Source organism: Aquila chrysaetos, chromosome 21 (assembly GCF_900496995.4).
Source record: "Aquila chrysaetos chrysaetos chromosome 21, bAquChr1.4, whole genome shotgun sequence".
Lineage (NCBI taxonomy): Eukaryota > Metazoa > Chordata > Aves > Accipitriformes > Accipitridae > Aquila > Aquila chrysaetos.
The window spans coordinates 5,319,549-5,341,163 of NC_044024.1; the positions used below are offsets into that span (position 1 = coordinate 5,319,549).

General features: G+C 35.8%; 1 protein-coding gene across 2 annotated transcripts in view; it reads left to right on the forward strand.

The window, feature by feature from the left end:
* PCDH11X (protocadherin 11 X-linked) overlaps positions 1-21,615 on the forward strand; it is a 512,148-nt gene that overhangs the window by 37,419 nt on the left and 453,114 nt on the right. For both annotated transcript variants that reach the window (XM_029997018.1, XM_029997019.1), the window contains exon 2: positions 13,877-14,460. In XM_029997018.1, coding sequence (XP_029852878.1) covers positions 13,921-14,460 — 540 coding nt within the window. In that variant the 5' untranslated portion in view covers positions 13,877-13,920. The remainder of the gene's footprint in view (positions 1-13,876; positions 14,461-21,615) is intronic.

Consider the following 21,615-nt stretch of genomic DNA (forward strand, 5'->3'; position numbering starts at 1 on the left):
AAGTCTGAGCATGAATCTCTTGAATTGATTTTAGAGAAATCAGACTTGGCAATATCCCTCAGGTTACAGAGAACGATTCTCCCATTTAAAACAGTGCAGCATCCATCCACACTATGCACTGAGGAATAATATGCCTCCTCAAACTCTGTCAAAAAAAGAAAAAAATCTGTGATACGTGGCACACAATAGAAAAAAAAATCCCATCACTAATGCTGGTAGTAGCAGTAGTGAATGAACTACTGATGATATACCCGCTTCAACTGACACATAGAGAAACATCACCGTGAGACATTAGACTGCCTCTAGGAATTCATCATCTCTGGATATCGGAATATAGGTGTAATGTACTGCGTCACATAAAATACAGAGGAATTTTATTAGGCAAATAGACCTGCAAACTTAAGACACCATATCACACTCTTTTTATATACTGGCATGTTTGAAAAAATTCAGAATATCTCCTAATACTTTACAGTATGCATGGGACTAACATCATTAAGTTCCAGGAAAGTATTCCAGAAATCCTGTTAAAACTTCCGATGTTTTGTTCCTAATGATTATGTCACAACAGAAATTGTGGCTACTTTTCAATACCACAATGCTTTAATACTTCCAGTTCCTATACCAGAATAGATAATTTTCTTTGGGAAATTTGATCTAGTGCACTTAATACATATCACATATAATGCAACAGTGGAATTATGATAGATTTTAGTAACAAGAACACCAAGTTTTCTTTACTAAACACTCAGGGTTTGAATTTTGTAAGTTCTGAGCATCTATTTTACTGGAAATCATTAGGAGTTCTGACTGACAGTTACATTGTCAGAGGTTAAGAATTTGAAATGTTATTATTTTCTCAATTTAATCACAAATCAATATTTCTACTTCTTATACCAATAACTGATGGAACAGTTAATCTTATCCCTGTTGTTCTTCTATCTTGTGAAGCAACATACAATTATGTCCTTGTGTCACTTGCATTGATCTTGCTTAAGTCATTCAAAACAACTTCTACATTTAAAGAAAAACCTCCATTTTCTTGGTAGGTCTTAGATTTGGAGGCATAATTAGCTCATGTAAAGCAACAGTCTATCTATCTGATGTGTTTTCATGACATTTCTATTACAACCCTAATAAAAACATCTAATTTCCAGAAATAACCAAAAAGCCTTTGGTCATTTCTAGTTGACTGAAACAGGCAAAGTCACCAAAATGTGAAGCATGATAAAACTTACAAATGATACAGTATTTAATACAGTCCCATGTTATTCAAAGATTCTCTGTGTTGTGATTACTTCAGCTAATAGGCTGGTATGTGTTTTGTGGTATTTTTTTTGTGCTCTTTTCTGTCTTTCTTACATTTAAATAATAAGCTGTTATCAAGTGGTGAAGTCACTCCATTTATATGCAAAATTAGTTTTTTCACTTGGGTTTGTGGAGTAGGGACATGACTTTTATACAAAACAGAGGAAGAAGAATATACATCTATTTGAAACGTTAATCTAATCATTGTTCACATTATTCCTTTAAGATTTTTCCTCATTTAATTCCTACTTTCAAGAACTAATATTCTATTTTCTTCAAAAATGTTCTGTGCACTGTACCAGTAATGATAAAATGCATCATGGGCCCATGATATTGTGTAAGAAAATGCGCTTCAATATGATTCTTAAAAGCTTTTTCATGAATATCAGTGTCCTACAGGACTCTGATACACAGATGTACACAGTTCTCATTATTAATGTAGTTATGACTTCCCCCTCCTATTAAAAACCTTTTGAAGCTGTTCATCCTCTTGCACTATGTCAGAAGAAGGAAAATGGATGGGAAAAAACATCCCAAAGTTTTCTGTTCTACATTACAAGCCTGAGTCTATCTAGCCACATCACTTGTGTCTGGACATCTTTGTCGGTAGGCTGACACACTGAATCAATGGACACACAGATTTCTAGCTAGAAATATTTTGTCCACATTACAAAACCCCTTTTATTTCATCCTAATTGTTGGCAGGTTTCAGTGAGGAGGCAGTGAAGAAATGCAAACAACACATTTTCCATTATTTGAGTACAGTCTACGAAGGAGCTATAGTATCTTCATAAAGTTTATGGATCTAGGCAAAACTTTAAAAATCAAGTTTTCTGAGATTCTGCTAAACATCAGCTTTACCATGGCAGGCTTCAGTCAAAAGCATAGCTTGTTTTGATCCACCCTAACATTTGTAATAAAATCTACAATTAAGTATTCAATGCTGACACATAACAGTCTATGCAAATATTTAATAAAGTTGTGTTGTTGAGATACGTAGGCTCTCCCACTTTACACTTAACTTAAGGCATTCAATTTCCAGAACTATAGTTCCAGCAAATTTTGTAAACCCTACAGAAGATGCCACGGATTTCAGTGGGCTTTGAATCAATTTAATATAAAATTGTTAACCAGATCCTCCACTTTTTAAACCATATTTACTATACAGGTAAAACAAAATTTAAAGTACAGAATCAGGCCCTGCACATCAAACTGCTGTAACACATTTTAAAGTATCCCTATAATTCTGTTTCCTCCAATTCTGTGACTCTTTTTACTGAGTATTTTTTGTACAAGTAGTCCAACTGACTTTTGGCAGTTGCTTTCTCCCAAGTTTAAACAGCTATGCTCCATCATTTCCACTGGATAATTTAGTCTTCAATCCCCTTTCCAGAATCACTTTAGTGTAGTGCTCCTGGCACAGAATTTCACTGCTTTGAGAAGCAATCCATGTGTTTGCAATCTCTACAGCACTTTGGGGATCTGTCAGGAAGGGAGGTGCTATGCACTAGAAAGTATTTTACCAGAACAGTTAGATGATTCCAGTGTTGTTTTGTTTTGTTTTTTAAAATAACAGAGAAAAATACATTTTTGTCTATATAAACTATAGAATTAAAGAAGTATTTTTCTTATATATCAATAAGGTATGATACTTTTTTCTAGTAAGAGAAATTTCTTTAAAATTTACATTATTTCACCATTCAAAAGTTGGTATATCTTTAATAGTCATGCATATGCTAATATTAAGTTAATGAAAGTTCAGTCCTACTCCATTAGTATATAAAGGATTAAGGTAAATTTTATTGCAATTTTTGCATAATTAGCTATATTTCTTTTGTTTGAAAGTTACATCAAATAATGTGAAAATTTTTTTTTGCGGAAAGCACAGTATAAAATAATTATTATTGTTATTACTATCCTTAATTACTTGCACCGTATCAACATGTTGAAGCAAAGGTCATTTCAAGCTACAAATGTAGTAACGACAGAATTCCTCCTTAGGAGGATTGGAAGAACAACAGGTAATTAAAGACAGAGTTGTGTCACAAGGAAATAATCAAATTATATTACTGAATTTGATTGAATTTTAAAGATAAATTTATCTATATTATAATATCGTAAAAGAGAAATGTATGCTTTTAATAATGTAAGATATGAATTAGTAGGGCTTGATCTTAATCCTTTTAACTATAACCAGCTGTGATCAAGCTCTGATGCTTTTGGTCTCCCACTTAATAAATCACAAGAAATCCTTTATCAAACTGCTTTTCATTTTCTTTTATGTATGTTTATTTCCTGTAGTTAGTAGAGGAAAAAGGGTGGTTCGCTTGTCCCTCAGAGAAAATTTTTTCTAAAGCCACACTATGCCGCAGCTGCTATTGCTAACACCTTTTATGTATACAGCACCTTTCACTTTGAGTGATCCCCAAAGTGCTTTATAGACTCTAAATACAGGGATTTTTTCCCTCGTACCACTGAAAGCCTGTACCAGCAGCGTCGCACTGAAGCGGCTTTAGGAACAGCAGCACAGAATAACCTCTCCAGCCGAACCTGTGAAACACCGGCATTTATGTAGACCAGCCTGTAGTAACTTGGGCCAGAACTCGCAGAGAACCGGTAACTGCTTACTCGTGTAAAAGTTCACAGTAAATCACAGCCTCTTTTTGCCCCGGTTTTCTTCATCTGCATACCTAACGCAAAAGACAATACACACACCTGCGCCGCAGCTTCTACCGATCGGCTTCGCTATTTACCCTTTATTTATGTTTGTTAGGCAACGGGACTTGACGGGCTACCTTGTCAGATGTCTCGGGTGGACGGGACGCGGTGGAGGGGGGGAGCCCCCGGCCGAGAGAGGGCGGCGGGAAGGCGCCTGAGGGAGGAACCGGCCGCTGAGAGGAACCGGCCGCCCCGCCCGCGCCGGGGAAGCTTCGAGAAGGAGGCGGCGGGGGGGGGCGGTGCGGGCACGCGGAGCGGCGGTCCGCGCTGAGGCGCCGTCCTCGGCGGCGCCGGGGACCGTGAGGCTGGACTCGTCAGCCGTGGTATTGCCTCAGGCTTCCCGCAGTTTCTGTTACAAGACCGTCCAGAGCTCAAGATGGCGGCTCTGTCTTTGTGTTCAGGTGAGGGGAAAGAAAGGGTTTTCCTAGGAGCCGCCTGCGGGGCTGTGGAGGGAGTGGTGAGCCCTCAGGCAAGCCTGACTGGGAGGAACTGCTCTGCCGGGATGGCGAGCGGAGGGACATTTACTTGTAATGTTATTTTCCTCTTTTTCTTCAAATTTTTGGGTTTTTTTTTGTTTGTTTGTTTGTTTTTGTGGTTTTGTTGTTGTTGTTGTTGTTGTTGGATTTTTTTCTCCATAACAGCACTATGGTCTTGGTTTATATTCTAATGTAACTTATCTTCAGGTGGTCTTGTTCTTCCCGTGGAAAAGCCTTGCTCTCAAATCGTATTCTCTTGGGAGAGTCTTATAATACATACTGAGATGTTTTATTCATATAGTGTATTTATTAGATAGGGTCAGTTAGCTAAAAAATGTGTTGATTGCTTCCCTGCTATTGGGACCCATGCATAAGTTATGAGAAAATTCCTTCCAACACGTGCAATTAGTTCTCATGTTCATGGTACTCTTAGAGATTCCAGAGTTGAGTTTGATTTATAAATATGTATTCTTATGTATTGTATCTGTATGTTACATGTGACAACTTTGGACAAACATGGTGATTAGGCTGTTAATTGGTGAGATACATGCTAAGGTATAGAAAACCTTTTTTATGATGTATTTCATATTTTAAGCTCTTGACCAGTACCTTCTAGTCGCAATCTCACATTTAAGTTATCTTTAAGAAGAATGAAAAGTCCTGTATGAAAATAAGTAGCTATGCTGCCACTGGATGAAAAACATACTGTTTCATATCTAAAGACTTCCATGGAGACTATGCTATTGTTAAAATTTTCTTTTTTGCTGTACTGTATAAACTTTTGCTTGAAGAAAAAAGATTGGATAAGAAATATGTTGCTTCTGTGAAGTGTTCACAAGGATGAGTGTAAAATTGCCTGAACCACTTTCTTCCCATTTTACCAAGAAAAAGAAAATAAGTTATTTGATGCTTCACTAGTTATTAATTATGATAATAAGTAATTAAATACATTAGTTAAGGACCACATAGTGTATGAATTTTGTATGTTTTAGGGTGATCCTTCACCAGCCTTACAGCATTAGAAATGGAACACAGTGTCTGTTTCCAGACAGCCTGATGGGAGGTCAGAATAAACAAACACTAAAATGTGTTTTATGTGTGCTTTGTTGCTGTAATCTCCTGGTCGTGTTTTACGTAGACATGCTGATAATTTACTGAGCTGGAATTATGGTTGAAGTTCAGCTACAGTTTTCCTTTCAGGCTTGGAGTACTGTAAGAACTTGTTGCAAAAGCCTGTGAGAGTAATTTCATGGGACACACAGCCTTCTCTGGGTATGTTATACTGAGAGAGAAACTGATGGAAGTATAAAAGTTTAAGCAATTGAAAAAGAAATGTATAGAAAAAGTAAGGTTTTGGTATTATTTGAAGTCTAATACATGAATCCTGACACCCAAGAGAACTTTTTTTTTTCCTTTAGGAATTTGATGCAACTAGTGCAAAATTCCACATATCCTGGGTTTAACAAGAATTACAAAATACAAATACAAGTGTTTTTTGGTTTTTTGTTTTGTTTTTAAACACAGGACTTTTTTAAAAAGAAAAGATGGCAATGTATATAGCTTTTGGTTTTCTGTAAGTTTCGGGAACAGTGTTCTCACAAATGGAACTTTTGGTTAAATGAGAAGTCCAAGTTAGTGTAGTTAGATCGTCTCTGTGTGTTGAACTGAAGGGGAGGATGGAGGAAGGCTGCTGTTTGTTGCTACTCTAGGATGTTGTTATGTATATGACTGGACTCTAGGCAGAATTGTATTTAGTATAAGTGGGTAATAGACAATATAGCATTAGGCTGTGAGTAGTATTCCTGTCCTTATTCACAAATACTTGAATTGTGTAGTAGGCACTGTGAAATGTATTTTTCTACTATTCAATAATAAAAGTTATTAACTGGCAGTGAGGCAGTAAAGCAAAATACATTATGTATGAAACAGGTGATCTTGACAATTGCCATTTCAAAGGATTTGACACAAGTGACTAAAATCAGATTTACTTCCATTTTTAAATAAATAAAAATGTGTTTTTTAAATTGAAATACATCCAATGATCACATATGTGGTTTTACATAACTTCTTATTATGATTTCGCATTCTCTTGCCAGTAGTTCATGGATGACTTTTCTTTTGTTTGCTTTAGCAGAGATTTAATTTTCAGATTTGAGGCATGAACAGATTTTCAAGGACCAAAACTAGAGCAATTTTCACTTGATTTGTAAAATGTATTCATGTGTACAAACACACAAATAAAACATGAAGATGACATTATGAATCATACCATTAATAAGTTGATTTTTTTAATTGTTTTTGAAAGTCAGTTATTGAATTTTAGTGAATATGTAATTGAATTTGTAGAGCAATATTGTGTTAGCTTTGGAGTTGTAACATTCAGCAGCTCTATAGAGGGTTTGTGTGCTGGGTTTGGTGGGGGGTTTTTGTTGTTTTTTGTTTTGGTTTTTTTTTTCCTATTTGTTCAGGTATTCCAGTGTTTCTTTCTAAGAAAATGGAAATAGTCATCCTTATCAGGGAGATCTTCACTTTTTTGACAAGATTTCTGTTCTCAACTTTTAGCTTTCTATGCAGCTTTGGTGCAAAACTGTTTCACTGCTAATAGCAGGACTATCTATTTCCTAATGTTACATGTATATAAATAAATTTGATACTGCATATTCTTACAGTTTTATGAAATAAGTTACAGGATATTAAAATATGTGCTGAGTGGTTGCTAGATGCATTTTCCAAAACATTGGACTGTACTGACTATTTTAGTAGAAAAGAGACTTCAGCTTTACAGGGATTAATTTGAAACAATTAAAAGAAATTACTCTTTATGCCATATACCAATGTGATTGAGTTCAGTTTGGCCGTTCAGCATGCTCACCGCCTGTTGTGTATTTATAGTTCTGTTCACTGTTTCCAGCATCTTCATGCAAGTTTTAATGAGCATTATTCTATTAGTTGCAGATTAATTTCGGGAATATAGAATTCTGTTTCAGTAAGAATTTATCAATTGCTTGTTTTCCATACCCTGGCTGCTGCTTCATGTGGCTGCTAGAATCTGCCTTTTGGTCATTAACTTTTTATTTCTTAAAGTGAAGAGTATTTCTTACCCCCTGTGATGGGAAAAGTAAAAACAAACAACCAAACAACCCCAAAACAACAACTAAAAATATTCTAAAGCAGTGAAGACTGAATCAGGAGATCATGCAGCTGTAAGAAACTTGTGGCTCACACTTACTTAATTCTTTTGTTGACTTAAATGAATGTGGGGTGATGTTTTCTCCTGGTAATAAGAATTTGCAGTTTCATTTTTTTCATCACTGGAAAAAAATAAAATTAAAGAAACCTCATTGAAGTCAGTACCATCACACTAATAAAAAATAGATCAAAGAATAAATCAGTCCCATAGTGGATTTAGAGTAAAATCATATGAGGGAATGAATTTGAAAGCCTTGATAATATAACAAATTGTCTGTTTCTCTTTGAGGTAGGTCTTTTTCTTTGAATATGAAAATGAAATATACTATGTAGGGAGTGGATCCTGTGGATAAATATTGATGGCTGCAAAATATTTTATGTTTGAAACTATAGAGTGTGAAAATTAGTTCAGGTTTTTTGTTGTCATTTGTGCCTGGCCTTAAAAAAAATTAGGGGGATTTCTGTCAGGCAACAGCTTTGTAGTGTTTCTTATTGTCATCAAAACTGGTAAGAAATACCAGTAGAGTCTCTATCTTTTCAAAAAAGTTAACCACCATCAAAACCAGCCAGTTCCCTAAATGAAACATGGTATGTGTGGTGACAAAGGGTAGACATTACTGTGTTCAGCTATGTTAGTGACTTAGAGCAAAAAAAATCCCCAACAACCAAAACACCAAACACTTAACAATCTGCAGTACCAGAAGAGGTCCTACCGAGCAGTCCAGCAGCTGAGGTCTACAGGATAAAGTTGAAATCCATATCAACGTGATTTGGAAGTTCAAAATCTCTGGCATGTAGTATAGAAGTGCTTAATTATCAATGGACACTTTAGAGGGAGTCTTTGTGAACTGGAATAGTTGCAAATAGCTCTCTCTTCAGGTAAACAACATTATAATTGTGCCATTGACTGACAAATAGAGCCCACATCATGGGGATGTTTTGCTCTGAGAAACACTGCTTTAACACAGGGATGTAAATACTGTTATTTAAGGAGTCCACGGTGGATTAGCAGCAAATGAAAGGGATGTTATATTTAAAAAGTTTGGTATACTAGCTAAATTTTTCCATGTAATTAAAATAGGTTCAGGAATATGAAGGTAAGAATGGGAGTGACATTTTAAGGATTTCTTCTCTAGTATGATTTCAATACTGGGATATTGATACAGTTTTGGACTTCAGTGTAATATTCCTAAATTTTTGAAATGGTCTGTGATACTTTTTTCTTAAAACTTGATATAGCAGTTACAAAATATTACCACAGCTTGCTTATTCCTGCTCTAAGTCAAATATGAACCCAGGTATCAAGAATTAGTGTTGCTTTTTCATCTGAAGTGGACACCTGAACTCTTCACTGCATTTACTACTTTTCTGTGATCCTCTTGAGTAAGAAATAGCAGTTGAGTCCTGTAATAAGCTACAGGAATTCTGACTCAGGTGGGACCAGATAGAGCCTTGTGTATAAAGAACAGATTTAGATTCTACCTTCACATCATACTCCATTAGGTAGTCAAAGTTTTTATATTCTGTCTACTTCTCAAGGTGTGATTTGACAGCTGCTAAATGAAGATAATAATGAACAATTATAATATTTAAATTGTGCCATTAATATTTAGTATATTGGACAAAAAAGCAGGTATATTTAAGTGCCTAGATACTCAGATGAACGAGAGTAAATCTCAAATTGTTTTTTTTTCCCCTCCTACCCTCCATCCTGTCCATCTGGGCCACTTGCCTTACTAGTTACAGAAGTCAGCAGTACAGACATCAATGCAGTCTTTTGAAAGCTGGGAAAATGGCTTGGCAAGCTTAATGTTACCTTCTGTTAAACAATTTTATTTGTTCTTAAATTTTTTTTTACCGCCTTAAAAGTGTTAGTGACTGCTGGAGCTTATGAAAGGTCCTTTAGAGTTGGACTACTCTATTTAGCCTTCTATGCTTTTTTTTTTTTTGCCTCTATACTCCAGTCATCAAGAAAGCCTGTTTCTACACACTGTACTGTGACTGCCTTTCTGCCCTGTTCTTTCTTTTTTCCTTTTTGTATTTGTATCTTGTCTGTCTGTCTTAGTTCATCTCTGCCTTTTTCCACCATCTGTTACCATTCACATGGTCCCTTTTCACAATTTCTCTTAATGTCCTGTTTTGTCCGACTCTGCCATTTCCATTTGCAGTTTCTTTAGCCTTTCCTTTCACTTTTGGATTTGTATTTATATTGTTTTCCCATTTTGTGGTATGTATATTTACAATATGTAAACAAATATGAGAGACATGTTAAGTAGTGTATGTCGTTGGAAATACCCTCATTTTGTAAATGTCTTTCAGGATGATGCTTGGTTGCTAGAAAGTACCTCATGCTCTTTCTTTGCATTGCTGTTGCCATAGTATTCCTATCAGTGCTGTGGCACAAATGACAGGCAACATACAGCTATGACTATATAAATAGGTTGCTTTAAGAACAACACTTTCCCCATGGCATACTATGTTCCACTGTATATCTAAGCAGAAAACTTGAGTCATGTTGGGTTTTTTCCTCCTTAAAGGTCTGGAGCTCTAGAGCAGGTTTTTAAAGGCAAAACTGTTCCTAGAATTGTTTAGAAAGACAGGTAAAGACCATTTAAAAATAGTGTATTCTACAGAAGTTCAAGAATTGTAAGTTGTGGTTGTATTTTCTACTTCGAGACAAAATAGTCATCTGATAAAACTCATAACACTACCTATTATGTGTCTATACCCTTTAGTAGTTCAGGAAAATCTGTGGTAATAAAAGATATTAAAAAACCTCGTGTTAGCATTTATCTAACATGGTTTATAACAATGGTGTTCTATTATTTCCATGTTTTAATGAATTTTCTTTAATATGACACAAAAATAGTTTTAATAGAATGGTTCAAACTTTGTTTCATTTAAAAAAAAAAAAAAGTAAATAAAAATATGCATAGTAATGTTCTCCTGACAAACATCTTTGAGTCCTGCTGTTGTTATTTTATAATCCCTAGAAACTCCACCGTGGTTCTAACTGTGTTTATAGGAATTTTTATCAGTTATTTTTAATGTAAATTATCTACTGGTACTATCACAACTTTCAGGATTGATGCAGGGGATTTTTTCATGCACTCTTTAGACTGTTTGATTTATATACTCATCCTCAAATTGCTTTGTAAAACTTCATAGATAAAACACAAACTTTTGTTTTGAGTGTGACTGAAATTCCCTGTGTCTTCAAAAGGAGAGAGAGAGGAGCAGTGTAGCATTAATAACCTTGTTAATAATAAAAATAATTTTTTATAGTGCAAGATTATTTATTTGGAAGATACATATACATGACTATAGAGTATTTTTATATTATTATAATTTATAGGCAATCCTTACATGAATGTTGTCACAGAATTTGGGATAAGGACTGGAATTTGGTTTACAATTATGGTTGTCCTTTTTTTTTTTTATTTCCTCCCCTCAGAAATGAACTGTACGTTTAAAATATTACTCTGTAAACTTCAGGATGTGAAGTTGTTTTTTCCCTGTTTTGTTATTTTTCAGTTTAACTTCTAGTAGAGAAGAAAAAGTAGTGGAATAGTGCTTTCCAGTATGCATGGAACATGCTACCATTCTGAAATTTTCCTTTGAGGGAAACATTTAAATATCAACTCTTCGTTGTAACCCAAACATTTTTATTGGTGTTTTGCATGGAAACAATGTAAATGTATTTATTTAATAATAGCGGATACAAAAATGTACTTTCCTGAAATAAGAGCTTTCTGCAGGTTGAATGTACGTGGGCAATTACTTTAGTGGGCTGACAATTGCTGGAAATGTATTTACAGAAATATAAGACAGATAGAATCGTAATAGGCAAACTAATATATTGGTACAATATCACCACAGTTCTTTCATTAAACTCATGCTGCTACCATAGTGTTACCATTAATGATAATCAGTATCTGCTGATGGCTTCCTTATTTACAAATTTAGAGATTAAAATTATAATGGATTTATAAAATCACTGTTTATAGTACACTGTTTCTTCACTCTTGAACGCCTGTTTAGTGTTGTATTGTGCCTTATACTGAACTACTGAAGTACTGCAAATAAGTCAGTGAATTACTAAAATACCGCAGGTAATGCGTTAACTATGCCACATAAACTGCATATCCAGTTCTCACCCATGTCAGCAATCTCATTCAGGTTAATTGAATTACTCCAGTGAGCAACGCCTTTTTTCATAAGTGAAGACTTGCAGGATTGGATTTTTATTTCATGTTGCTCCTTTTGTATAATCAAAAAGCCAGAAAATGCTTTACAGTTAAATCATGCTGATGTGGAAAGATACACCGTGCAGATCTAGTGGGAATGTTCTTTATCTGTTACTTACTCCCAATCAAAAGCAGGTTGCAGGGTTTAAATGGAATAGCAATATTAATTGTTCTTAATCTGTTCCACTGCAAAGTCAAATGTTTTAATTTAAATTACCCTGAAAGTGGTACTGCTGAAAGGCAGTAACTAACGGGTGAAGGCAATTACTGGCTTCAGTAACTTTTTCAACCACTGCAACTTGATCTGCAGGAGTAAATCAATCTATGCTATGACAGGGAGAATAAAATCAGAAAAGGCAGGAAAAAAATTACATTTTTACCTGCACAATGAAAAGAATGTAGATGAGTTAGTACAGCTATACTTGAAACAGATGCTAAGCTGGTAGAAGCTAAAATGTCATTAACCAAAAAAAAAAAAAAAAAAAATCATTTTAGATGGAACTCTTGAACATCTACCTTACAGAAATGCTATCCTAGATTATCCTAAATTCTGGAAGGGTAGAATTATGCAAGGATTAAGCAAAGCAGTATATTTTATACATGGAGTTCAGTAGTGTGGCTTTTTTCTAGAAGTTATCAGCTGATGGCTGTAGGTACATAGATATTTATATGTACCTATAAGTCATCCTGTTCTACTTCCATCTTTCTTGAGGTGGTTAACAGTCTTGAGAGGAGAATATAGTGTTATTCAGAAACTAGGTTGAAAAGTACAGAATTTTCTTTTCTTCAGCCCAGAACAAATCTGTATCTCACTTTAAAGGTATTGGTATCTCAGAGTACTTACCTGATATATGAGCAGACATCACTAGACTTAAAATTATATGAAATTTCTTACAGTTCATTCTACAGGAGATGTATTAAATATTGTTACATACCAGAAGGGAAATTATTGCTGCATAGTCTATCACTTTTTTTCATTTTTCTTTTTTTCCCTAAAATCAAAGAAAGCAAAAGAAATCTCAACTGCCTTGGAAATTAATGACAAGTATCCAAATAGAGATTATCTGGCAATATGGTAGGCAGTTGGGGAACTAAGAGGGTTACAACTTTACCCTTCTTGCTGGTGAAAGTCTTTTACCTTTCGTTCTACATTGAAAACTTCTGATGTGGTGGTGTTCTTCTGTGTTGGAATTTGTGCACTGCTCTTAAGACACATAATCCAAATTTCAGTGAATTGAGTACTAATATCTGATCAAATCGGATCTTGTCATCTTAAACAAAGGGACTGCTGTATTAGTGTCCCTGTGTTAGCTTTCCACCCGTTGTTGGCTGAAGTTCACCAGACTCCATCTAGATAACATTTTCTTACCAGTTTAAGTCCCTGTATCAAAAATAGCCATATTTCTTGGCTGTTAACAAATATTACATAATTTTGTCAGTACAAAACTTGGGGGAAAATTAAGACAAGTGTTTATGGTTTCCCATCTTTGAGCAAGAGGTATAAAAAGATCTGGTTCTCAGCAGATGGTTGCATGCAAACTTCTTACCTATTTTTTTCTTTGGAAACAACAAAAAAATTGAGGACAATGTGGCAGAGGGTTCAAAGGAAGAGGTTTTCTTAAGGAGCAAAGGAAAATCTCATGCTGGAAATAGGGATTTTTTTTTTTATTATTATTATTTATTTGTTCATTCATTCTGATCCAGTTCTAAGATTCTTACCTCAGTGTTTAGTAAACAGTTTTAAGTAAAAAATTGTGCAAGAAATTTTATACATTTTATGAAGGATTGTTAAGTCAAATATCACTTTACTAATAGGGTTTTCAAACAGTTCAGGTTATTTGCTGTAGGAAAGGTACTCCTTTCCTGTCTCTATCACTTTAGAACACAATATCCTGTAAAGTTTTAAGAAATTTTCTTTCTTTATTTTCCTTTTTCCAGCTACTCTTGGTGTTCTACACAAATACTCATTAGTCATTCTGGAGATGGACTTGCTGTCTGGAACCTACCTCTTGGCAGTCTTATTAGCCTGTATTGTATTTCAATCTGGCGCACAGGAGAAGAATTATACCGTGCGGGAAGAACTGCCTGAAAATGTCCTCATTGGCAATTTGCTCAAGGATCTTAACCTAACGCTGGACCCAGATGTGCCCCTTTCCTCACCACTACAGTTCAAGCTGGTGTATAAGACTGGGGATGTACCATTAATACGGGTGGAGGAGAACACTGGTGAGATATTCACAACTGCAAACCGCATAGACCGAGAGAAGCTGTGCTCTGGCATCTTCAGTGAGAATCGCTGCTTTTATGAGGTGGAGGTTGCTGTTTTGCCTGATGAAGTTTTCAGACTGGTCAAGATCAGATTCCTAATAGAGGATATAAATGACAATGCCCCCCTCTTTCCCTCAACAGTTATTAACATCTCTATCCCTGAAAACACAGCAATTAATTCTCGCTATTCTGTCCCATCTGCCATCGATCCGGACATTGGTGTGAATGGTATTCAACATTATGAACTCCTTAAGGTGGGTTTCTTCCATTCTTTTATGTTATTGTTTGTGTTACTGTCTTCCCACAAATGTTGCCAGTCCTCATCAACCCATTAGCAATATGAAGCTGTGTACCACAGTAGTGGTACCCTGCAGATACCTGTCACGAAATGTTAATCTGTATCCCTGAGTGCATTCTAGTGTGTCATATCTTCACTTTGTGAAAAGCTGTTTATGTATGTGTATGTCTATCTGTGTAACAGTATGATGATACATGCATGTTTTCATGAACTCTCCACCAGCATTCACAGTGTTTGTACACTTTGGCTAACAGTCTTCTTAGAACATTAAAGGTGTGTTCTCATTGCCAGCAGCATGACAGTGCCAAGTGCAACAGTATTTTGCATTGGGTTCATGTCTCCCTCTTGCATGACTCTTAGACTTGAGCAGTAGAACTTAGCCCAGAAGCTAATGTGATGTGATCCTCATCTGTATACTGATGAGCTATTACTCCAGAATGAAAGAGTCCATTTGTCAAAGCAGCTTTGTAATGTTTGGGTGGGCATAATGTCTGAGCAGGAGAAAGTCCAAGATGTGCATGAATCCAAGGATAGTAGTGTCAGTGGCCTTGTAAGAGCGGGTATTTCATATTCTTGTTTCTTTTACTCTTTCTAGCAAGAACAGGAGAACTGCAATTGGGGAACAAAAGAATAACATGTAAAAGCGTGGTGTGTAACTGTGTGATTACTAAATAAAGGATTACTTTCATTTGAGCTCACTTCAGTGGAGAGTTTAGAACAAGAAAGGAACTTATCCTAAAACTGTTGGGTTATTATGTGGGAAGCTGAAAATGTCTTCACTTCCCTTGATTTGGAATAGAGAACTATTAGGTAGTTTGCTCAGCAACCGATCTGACACCCTCGTTACTGACTGGAAGAATATAGACTATATAGACCAATATATTGCTTGATTGACTTGATAGCTAATATTCACTGATATCAGTACTTACTAGCAATTTAATAAAAATGAAGTGCTGCCTTATTTTAGCTCTTTTAAATTGCTTACAACTTGAAGTAGATGTGGCAGTGTGGGTGCTAACTAGTGACAAAGACATAAAAATCTCTTTCAGAAACCTGCATCCCACTGGACACTTCTGGTTAGCTATCTAAAAAAAACCAAACCAACCTACATATGTCTGTCTGCTCTCAGTGTAGCCTAGGAATTTAAAACTTTTCAAGAGCTTACTACAGAGTCTGAGGTCTTTGTAGTGAGTGCTTTAAAACTTAAATTCCTGGGTTATACTGAGATAGATCTACATGTATGGGTTTTTTTTGATAGCTAACTGGAAGTGTCCAGTAGGATGCAGTCTTATTTATTTGGCATTTTAAATGAGAATCTGGAGAATGAGTAACAGCATATTAAATAAATAACAGTAGGAGTAGAAAATAATAAAAAAGCTAGGGCTACAGACAAAATGTGGAAAAATAATACATGGTCTGAATAGAGAAATGTTAGTTAGTATATCTGAGAAAAATGTGCTGTTATTCTAGGATAAAGGAAAAAAATAGAAAACAGCAAAATCAGGAGCCCCTGGGATTGAGTGAGCAACAGTTCAGATCACCACAATAGCAGTTGTGTTTTGTGAGTTTATTTTTGGACTGTGTGTTCAGAAACAGAATGTAACAGATCAGCAGAATCATAGCATATTTGTATCCCACAAGTGGGAGCTCATCTAAAATACAAGCTACAGCTCTGTACCAGAAGTAGTGTAGGGTGTAAGGCCTTGTCTAGAGATCTAATGTGAGATGAGATCGTCTGTGGGAGAGCAAGGTTTCACCAAGTGATGTGCAAATAACTTTAAAAAACAATCAAACAAAACAAAAAACAACCAATAATTTGGTATTTGAATTGGGGGAAAAAAAGAAATAAAAAGAAAAGCAGTTACAAGTTTATTCAAGTGTCTTTGAAAAAACTGCTTTTGCCACGTAAGGGAAAGAAAGGTGGTAAGGATGAACACACGCTGATATGGACTAAAAGTTCTGAATTCTTGTGCTGGATGTGCTGCAACCAAAATAATCTGTGAAATCACAGCCCTGTAGACAGATCTCCTAAATGAATTAATTGTGTTTTTCTCTTACATGCCTGTTAGTCAGGCACTCTGAGTTATGCATCTGCTACCTTTAAATAAGTCAACAATTTCACATACCTTGGAAACTATCTGTAAAACCAAGAACCAGCTGATGACAGCCAGACACTGTTTGGTGTTATTCCGTTTATGGTTTTTACAATGTTAATACCGAAAGTGATCATCTAATAAGAGGGAGGAAAAAAGTAGTAGAAGCAAAGGATTCTGGTGAGCAGGCAGGGAATGTGGCATATACAAAGATCCATCTGTCACTGGGGGAGAATAGGGAGATGAAAAAGGAAGGGAAGGGTGGTGGTGCCTGAGAATTCTTTCCTGGGTAACACAAATAAATACTAGGAGGGAGGGTGACAGGTGCACAGGGATGGTATTGCTTGCCTTTTCTCCCAAAATTCTCTTCTCATGTGTTATCCTATGCTGGTTTTTGGGCTACGCTCTGAAGATACTAATGTCTTCTGGCTTCTGATGTATGTTGACCTTTTCCTTCCTTTTATAACCAGCATACAGAAAAGTGGGGCATTGCAGCACATGAAACTCTCGTGCCTCCTGAACAGGATGAGTCTAGCAGGGCTGATATGACAGTGTTGTGGGGAATTTTGGGAAGCACCAGACAGGAAGATGGGCAGGGCAGCATATGTGAAGGATGGCAGAGGAATGGGAGATGATAAGATATGCAGGTCACTTCCTACAAGCACAAAGGCTGATGCTTTAACTCTGTCCCAGCCAAAACCAGCACACATGTGTGCAGCAACAGAGTGGAATGTGTTGATCGGTGTTTTAGAGAAGGTAACAGTAAATTGACAAGCTGTGCAATGAAGAGAAAGTTCTTCAGTTCTATTTCACTTTTTAAAAAAATTTAGCAAAAATGTGCTTATTGTCTGTGTGAAGCCAGGTCTATTTTCCCAGAAGATAAAGAGATTTTTGCCATAACTGTTTCTGAAAAAGAATAAACTTGTCACTACAAACTCAGCTGAATAGTTTATATGTGTTTAATGCATTTTCAGCAACTCTGTATTTCATTGGGAATGTAACATTCTTGTGTTACAATATTTCCTCACTTTGTTACACTTGCCTTACTGTCCCTCTGAAAGTATTAGGAAAAGTTTGCATATAATTGTTGTATTTGGTTTCTTTTGCAAAGTAGATAATTAATGATAAAGTCTTTTAACTATATGACAGACTTCTATGTTATTTTAATCTCCTGCCTCTTTCTAAAAATCCTTTTAAAATAGAAGAAAACAAAACATTGTAGAAAAGGTATTCTTGTATTTCAGGTTCAGCGTTACTTGGAAGTTTTGTAACACAGGATTTGATTTATTTAATACAAGAGAGTGCTTTAATTGCCACACAGATTAGCTTTCGGGTATTTTTTTGCCTGCCTGCATTTTCTCAAAATGTACCTCAGTAGAAAATAACTTCTTTATTTGTAACTGATTCATGGTACTGCATCTTCAAAACTTTCCAGCTGTCTGTGCTTCAACTATGCACTGTCTGAAATGCATGAACTCTAAAAAGACAACAGTTTTACATAATGTCTGCATTTCTTCTTTTAAAGACTTACTTAGGTGTTATGTGGAGGACAAGTTCTAAGAGATGTTCTAAGGAAAGCAGGGGGGGGGTTGTGTGTGTTGCATTTTTTTGTTGTTGTTGTTTTTTGTGTTTGTTTTTTTTTTAAAGGACGATCCAAACATGCCTTTTGAATAGCTTTTGAATTGTACTTATTGTTTTCTTATTTAGAAAATGAGTTGCAACAATTTGCAAACATCTCGCACCCAGCCAATGTAATAGCACTAGTAATTGACCAAGAGTTGCTCTTGTAGAAGTTTACAAATATTGAATTATTTAAAAGTAGTGATGCTTTAGCATTACATGAAGTTCTGTCCCCTCCATCCCTTTCGCCCTCCCCACCCCTGCCCCATAAAAAAGAGGGTTTCCAGGAAACAGTCATACAAGGCATAGCATTATAAAAGATTGTGTTTCTCTGCTAAGATGCCCAAAGCTGACCGTGGATAGGATGACATTAAGGGTTCAAATGGTAAACAGTGTTTACTATGAACAAGGCTAAGGAGGGAGAACTTAATTAGATATGATTTAAAAATAAAAGGGAAAGCATTTAGAATGAGAAATAGCTCCAAGTCTAGGTTGGGCAGAAAGATGGCATAACACTAATAGTAGGAAGTGCTAGAAGGGGCAGCTAAGACAGATAGTGAAGTAGTTCAGAGAAAGAAATGGCCAGATGGAAAAACAATGATTTTGTCTCCGAGATAACCACTTAAAGTATAAAGTGGGAATGATAGGGGAAAAGAGATGGGCATTCATAAAAAGGAGTATGTTAAAACAGCAGGAAGCAAGAGCAAATTTTAAATTGAAATGTTAATAGGCAGTGATTTCTGATTAAGGACGAATCAACAAATACTAATGTTCTGCTTTAACCCTGGTAGGCAGCTAAGCCTACAGGTCTTTGTTCAGCTCTTCAGGGCGTTCACATTGCTTACATACTGATGTAAAATGTACATTGTGTCTGGCAATACCACCACAGTGTTAAAAATACTTACATGCTGTTGTCGATTGTCCTATTTTAGTACACTTATATTTGAGTTCAATGAAAGCTAATATTTAGTATAACCTGATTAATACACTTAGAATTTACAGGTGTCACCAGCCTTTGACTATGAAGATTTTAGTGTGAAGTATTTCTTTGTTCTCTTAGATGATAAAAGGGGAGCAGTTTCAGAGCAGGTTTTGAATAGAATTTCAGCTTGGAGCACTGTAGCGGAGGGTCACATGCGTACTTCCAAAAGGATTTATATAAGTGCATGTTCTAAATTAAATTCTTTATTGATTACTTGGCATTTCTTGTCAACTAGGTATACCGTATACACTAGATGTTGCATAAGTGCAACAATACCCAGTTAACGGTGGACTAGAGTGAAAGCATAACTCCGCTCTTACAGGAGCAGAGCATTTTCTTCTGTGAGCTAGTCCTGTGTGCTAATAGGTTGTTGCTTTAATCTGTTGCCTTTTGGGGGGAAATTAGATTGGTGTTAATGTTATAGTTCCATTACTCTTACCTATTACAGTAATTTTCATGTATTTACTTATCAGAAGCAGCTGGTGCATTCCTTCTAGTATAATAATCTTTTTGTATCTGTCAGTTCATACCTCTGTAATCTGACAAAATAGATTCTTACTCAGTCTCACAACACGTCAGTCTTGCCTCTGATGAGGAGAGTTACCTCTTGCTACTGTAGATCATCTCTTGTGATGTCTTTCAATAGAAGCTTTCCCCTTCTTTCTGATACAGTTTATCAATTCCATGACCCATGGAAGATGAAGATCATAAATCTTGATCATATTTCAACCCTGCTTTTGGAACTAGGTTATTTCTGAGCCTCTCAGTAGTTCTGGATCAAGTAGCTAATGTCACTGTGCAAATCAAGAATGGAAGGAGATGCATTTTATGTAAAATGAAAGCTAGGAAAGTAGTTAAATCAAAATTATAGAGTGAGACTAGATTTGTAGTTAAATCAGAACCAGAAAGTCAGACTAATGAAATCATTGTTGATAATCATATTTTAAGCAGTGATACAAATTTGATAGTAAAAAACACTAACGGTGAAGGAGGACAAACAAAACTTTTCTGTGGCCTGTTTGTGTTTTAATGTTGCACCGATACAATCTGAGTGGCGCAGCACATAGAGAGTAAGGAAGAAAGTACAGTTAACGTTCCTGCAAACTCAGTGCACAGTGACACAGACTTAAATTTTTCTTAGCACAGGTGTTCACCAGATCATCTTCACTGTCCCAAGCATCAGCTTCTTGAACCTCTCATTTCTGTCCTTTTTTATGCTTTCATTCCTTTAAGTGGAAGCTGAAGCAGCAGCCTTGACTCTTACTCTCAAAGCATGTTTGAATGAGGGAGCATCCCACAACTAATCATACTGAAATTAATGTGGATGATTCTTCTGTGTTGGCTTCAGCAGTATGAGAGGACAATGAAGTGCTATATTGGCCCTTTAAATGGTTCACAGAAAGCCTGAGGTCATTGTTATCAACATCTGCCTTCTGTGAAAAAACTGCCAAGGTAGAGCTTTTTCTGCATGTAAACAGACATTTATTAATATTGTCAGGTCTTACTGAATATTGTAGTTAGACACTAATAATATTAGGTAAATTCCAACTTCATTACTTTTACATTATCAAAAATCTTTTGTAAACTTATGGTAACCCACTAGTAGCAAAGTATTTTTGCACTTTCTAATTTCTTTTTTATTACCAACACTTTCTAGTAATTGTGTAAGGGACATACGGCTGAACTGTAAAAGATGGCTATTCAAGATCCCAAGAATTTTCTTTTTACAAACTTATCTATACTCAGGAAATTTCTTGACTCCCTGGTAAGACAACGTCAATAACTTTTCAGTATTTCTTTCTTGTCATTGGAGAAAGGCTAGTCAGTCAGTGATATTTCAAGACTCAATGACTCTAAAATAAAAATTACACATGTATTGATGCCCCAGGTAACAATAGTACTTAGGTATTTGAACCTAAAACTGAGAAATAATGGTTTTGTTAAGATAGATCCTAGATTTGATAGTGCTTATGTACCAGGTGAAAATAAGATGCATGTTAAAAAAGCATTTGAGTGTTGTGGGGTTTTTTTGTTTGTTTGTTTGGTGGGGTTCTTTCTTCCCACTGACATGTAGCTTAAAGATTTTGAGTTTCTGTTTGGATGGGGGTATGGCTTGTTCTTCTTACTTCACAGTTCCTTAATTGAATTAGCATAGGGGTTTTATTCAGCATAACTCTGCAGGACAGGTTAACTTCCATCTTCGTTGTAATGGCTCATATGAATTATACTTCGTATATTTGTGGAACAGTACTGTGTCTTCTTTCCCATTTCATGTGCCAGCATAGATGGGAAAGGTAATAGATTTAGGGAGCTCAAAAACAGATTTAGGATTTTTTTTTACTCTGGAGTTGCACTCCAGTCAAGCTCTAAGGTCACTCTCTAGTGCCTGTAATTTAATAAATATGGAGAGTTGGAC